This window comes from Cebus imitator, unplaced genomic scaffold (assembly GCF_001604975.1).
Source record: "Cebus imitator isolate Cc_AM_T3 unplaced genomic scaffold, Cebus_imitator-1.0 Scaffold384, whole genome shotgun sequence".
In the NCBI taxonomy this organism is placed as follows: Eukaryota; Metazoa; Chordata; class Mammalia; order Primates; family Cebidae; genus Cebus; species Cebus imitator.
In genome coordinates this window covers 2,090,352-2,095,114 of record NW_016107699.1, presented here as the reverse complement: position 1 = coordinate 2,095,114, position 4,763 = coordinate 2,090,352, and the positions used below count along the sequence as shown (strand labels likewise).

Sequence of the window (4,763 nt, the reverse complement as noted above, 5' to 3'; positions counted from 1 at the left end):
GCAGGGAATACCGTATGGTGGGGCAGCTGGACAGGGTTCCCAGTCTCAGCCCCACCCACACCAGCCCTCCAGCCCCTCCCCTGCGCTGGCCGCCTGATCACCTCCCTGCCCTCGGGGTGAGGAGACACCACACCCCGGGACCCTAGGCTTCCCTGTCCACACCGCCTTCCCTGCCACGCCTCCCAGTCCAGGAAGGAGCCAAGGGCCGGCCTCTTTGCTAGGGCCTGGACAGAGGTGGCATGCATGGGTGGCAAGTCCACAGTGCGTGGCCAGGGCTCCTTGGGGTGCAGGCCTGGGTGGGGCAAGATTGGCAGGCAGAGCTGGCTTCCTCTGGACTTCATGTCCACCCCCTGGCTCCAGCCTCACCTCTCCGGCCACCCTGCAGCTCCCACCTGCCCTCCCCACCTTCCCACCGCACCCCTCCCCTACCTGCCCCCACTCTCCCACCACACCCCCCCTGCTGCCCAGCACCAGGGCCTTGAACTCGATGCTCCGCTGCTCAGAAGGCGCCTTCCCCCCAGGGCCCTTGTCAGAGCCTCCCAGGTAGGCTCTGGGGGGTCCCTGTGGAGAGTCCAAGGTCTGGGGCACTACGAGGCTTAACGAGGGCCAACTGGGACTTGGGGCACGGGCTCTGCCCCCTGAGGAACCCCTGCCCAGCCCAGGCCAGTCGGGGCTCTGGCCCAGGGAAGGAGGAGTATGGAGGGCATCAGCCAGGCCAGGAGGAAGAGTCAGCAGAGAGCCCCTCTGTCCACCAGGTGTGCAAGCCTCAGACTCGGGCCACGCTGAGGGTGCCTTCCCCCGCTGGCTGCTGCCCAGGACGCCATGAGCCAGTCCGGGTCCATGAGCTGCTGCCCGGGTGCCACCAAGTGAGCCCCCCGCCCATCCCGAATATCCCAACCATCCCCCCAGGCAGTCCCCAGGGAGGGGTGCAGTTGGGCCCTGCCCTCACCAGCCCCTCCCCTGCAGCGGCAGCCTGGGCCGGTCCGACGGTATGGCCAAGATGAGCCCCAAGGACCTGTTTGGTGAGTGGGGGCTGAGCAGGGCAGGGTGTCACGGGGGAGAGACGGGCACTGCCTCTAGCCTGCCCCACAGCTGTGCCTGGCCCAGCACAGGGGATCCCTGGGGGCCCAGGGCGGCCTCTGGACCCTAATCAACCTTCGGAAAACTCCAGGCCACTGGATCCCCTCCCCCACCCCGTAAGGGGAGAGGCCTTTACTAATAATTCAGGGAGCATCAATATTGATTCCCCTGCACTCCCCGCTGCAACCGGATCGCAGGGGGGTTCAGGCAGAATGAGCCGCCAGGTGTCTGCCCCAGGAGGGGGGCCTGGCGAGTCCCACTTCCCCCCTCCACTCTGCCCTTCCCCAGGCCTGACCCTGCCCTCTCCCTAGCTAGATGCACCCCTCCATTTGTGTCTTTGGACACAGTGCCCAGTCTGGAAAGCGAGAAGACCTGGGAGGGCAGAGGGTGAAGCTGGCAGCTCTCAGGGTGGGAAGAAGCCTGGCCAGGGCCCCTCCTGTCCCCCCCAGGGAACAGGCTCCCAGTCCCCACTCTGAGCAAGCCCGTGAGCCTCGTCCTTCTCCAAGGGGGCTTCTCTGGAGGGAGGGAGGGGCCTTCCTGTAGGTCCTGTTTCACACCCCATCCTCCCACGGAGCAGCCCCCCTCAGCCTGACTCCACCTTCCCTTGTGGCCCCGCCTGGGGGTCCAGTCCGAGCTGGACGGGAGGCTGTGGGTCCTGCCTATGGGGTGATGACTGGCGTCTCCCCGTTCAGAGCAGAGGAAGAAGTATTCCAACTCCAACGTCATCATGCACGAGACCTCCCAGTACCACGTCCAGGTGAGGCCCCACCCCCACAGGGCACCCCCAGGACCTCGCTGTCCTCATGCTCCAGGGAGAGTGGTCACCCAGGTTCTGACACCCACAGGGGCTGGAGGAGGCCAGAACCAGCGGACACAGGGACCCCGCCCTGGGGGCTGAGGTAGCCCGGGGTGTGCAGAGGGAACACTGTGGGTTCTGGGCAGCCCTGGATGGGAAGAGCCAGTGGAGGAAATTATCGTCCTGGCCCCAAAACAAGGAACTGGATCCGGAGGGGCGGGTAGAACAAAGACGCCCTTGCTGGAGGCTGCACGGAGGCCGGTGGGCTCTCGGGGCTCGGACGGGGCTGCCTGCGAGCGGACCAGCCGCCAGCCCGACGGCTTCTGTTTTCTCCTCGATCCATTTCGGTCACACTCAGAACTCGGGAAATACGCTCTTTTGGGGGGTTGTTTCCTTTTCTTTCTTCCTTTTTGTTTGTTTTGAGATGGGGTCTTGCTCTGTCACCCAGGTGCCCAGGCTGGCGTGCGGGGGTGAGATCTTGGCTCACTACAGCCTCCTCCTCCCGGGCTCCAGTGATCCCCTTGATTCAGCCTCCCCAGTCGCGGGCCTACAGGCAGACACCACCATGTCTGTCTAATTATTTTATTTTTGTAGAGATAGAGTCTCTGTGTGTCACCCAGGCTGGTCTCGAGCTCCTGGGCTCAAGCAGTCCACCCACTGCTAGCCAGACCTGGTAGCCTGAGCTTGTAGTCCAGCCACTCGGGAGGCTGAGGCAGGAGGATTGCTTGAGCCCAAGACTTCAACCTAGAATTCCACCATGGCCCTCCAGCAGCCTGGGCAACAAAGTCTTAGGCCAGGCACGGTGGCTCACGCCTGTAATCCCAGCACTTTGGGAGGCTGAGGCGGGTGGATCACCTGAGGTCAGGAGTTTGAGACCAGCCTGGCCAACGCGGCAAAACCCCGTCTCTACTGAAAATACGAAATTAGCCAGGCATGGTGGCACATGCCTGTCATCCCAGCCACTCGAGAGGCTGAGGCAGGAGAATCACTTGAACCCAGGAGGCAGAAGTTGCAGTGAGCTGAGATCGTGCCACTGCACTCCTGCCTGGGCAACAGAGCCAGAGTCCATCTCAGAAAAAGAAAAGAAAAGGGGCTGAGCGCGGCTCAGGCCTGGAATCCCAGCGCTTTGGGAGGCCGAGGCAGGTGGATCAGCTGGGGTCAGGAGTTTGGGACCAGCCTGACCAACATGGTAAAATCCCGTCTCTACTAAAAATACAGAAATTAGCCAGGTGTGCTGGCAGGCACCTGCAATCCCAGCTACTCGGGAGGCTGAGGCAGGAGAATCACTAGAACCGGGGAGGCGGAGGTTGTGGTGAGCCGAGATCACACCACTGCACTCCAGCCTGGGGACAGGGCAAGACTCCGTCTCAAAAAAAAGAAAAAAAAGGCCCCGCTGTACCTGGATGCTCGCTGGGCTCCTGGCTGTGGTCCAAGCCCACAGGACCAGGAAAGGGAGAGAGGATGGGGGAGGCAGGAGCCAGGACCTCCCGCGGGGCCAGGCCTCTCTGCTGCAGGCAGCCCTGGCTGTGGCCCCAGTGTTCCCTGGTTCCCCTTTCTGTCCTCCACACCTGCAGAGGTGAGGCAGGTCACTGTTCTTTGAGCCTCAGTTTCTTCATCTGTGCAATGGGTCCAAAGAGCCATCACGAGTCCCTGAGCTTTTGAATCAGGCTGTTTTGGGTGAAGGCACAGAGTGGGGGCGAGTCTTCCTGGGCAGCCCACCCGCCTTTCTCAGGGACTTTGCCCTCCTGGGGAGGAGCCTGGAGCCTCCCAGCCTGGCTCCTGGACTTTGGCCCCTGCAAGCCTGGCCCAGCCCCCCACCAGCGGGAGCCTTTCCTGCCTGCCTGAGGGCAGCAGAGTGGGGAGTGGGTGGTGGGTGGGGTTTTCCTGCCCCTCTGCATGAGGACGCTGGGGCCCAGAGAGAGGGTGAGGGTGTGGTGGGAAGTCTCTCCAGCCAGGTGGGAGCAGATCAGACCTGCCCTGACAATGGGCTGGGGGAGGGCACCTGAGCTGGGTCTGTGGTTTGCTTTTTGCTAAATCATCACGCAGTAAAACCGACATGTATGTGGGGTGGGGTTCCGATACCACCACAGTCAGCCGTCAGCCCCACCGCGCCAAACCTGTGACTCCCCCACCTCGGTGGCCCCAGCCCAACCTCTGGAAACACCATCTGTCCTTCATCACCACCGTTGTGTGTGTGTGTGTGAGTGTGTTTGAGACAGAGTCTCGCTCTGTCACCCAGGCTGGAGTGCAGTGGTGTGATCTCGGCTCACCAAAACCTCCGAACTGTTCAAGCTCTCCTGCCTCAGCCTCCCGAGTAGCTGGGATTACAGGCACGAGCCACTGCGCCCGACGAGGTTTTGTATCTTAGTAGAGATGGGGTTTCACCATGTTGCCAAGCATGGTCTCGAACTCCTGACCTCAAGTGATCTGCTGGCCCCGGCCTCCCAAAGTGCTGGGATGACAGGCATTCATCACTGTGCCCGGCCTCCATCACTGTCTTTCGAAAATCAGAAATTAATTTTGATGAAGTCCATCCGAATGTGTTTTTTTTTGCAGTTTAGGGTTATTGATCTCCTAAGAAGTCCTTCCACTGGGCGCGGTGGTGCGTGCATGTAGTCCCAGCTAATCGGGAGACTGAGGCTGGAGGATCCCTTGAGCCCAGGAGTTCTGGGCTGTAGTGCGCTATGCTGATCAGGTGTCCACACTAAGTTTGGCATCAATATGGGGACCTCCCGGGAGCCGGGGACCACCAGGTCGCCTAAGGAGGGGTGAACCCACCCAGGTTGGAAACGGAGCAGGTCAAAACTCCCGTGCTGATCAGTCGTGGGATCGCGCCTGTGAATAGCCACTGCACTCCAGCCTGGGCAACATAGTGAGACCCCATCTC

The 4,763-nt window shown here is 61.8% G+C and overlaps 1 protein-coding gene across 1 annotated transcript in view; it reads left to right on the top strand.

Annotated features, from left to right (window-relative positions):
* Nucleotides 1-763: 763 nt before the first annotated feature.
* EPS8L2 (EPS8 like 2) overlaps nt 764-4,763 on the top strand; it is a 17,508-nt gene continuing 13,508 nt past the window's right edge. The window contains exons 1-3 of the mRNA XM_037731155.1: nt 764-866; nt 967-1,022; nt 1,773-1,837. Of these exons, the coding sequence (XP_037587083.1) occupies nt 823-866; nt 967-1,022; nt 1,773-1,837 (165 nt within the window). The 5' untranslated portion in view covers nt 764-822. The remainder of the gene's footprint in view (nt 867-966; nt 1,023-1,772; nt 1,838-4,763) is intronic.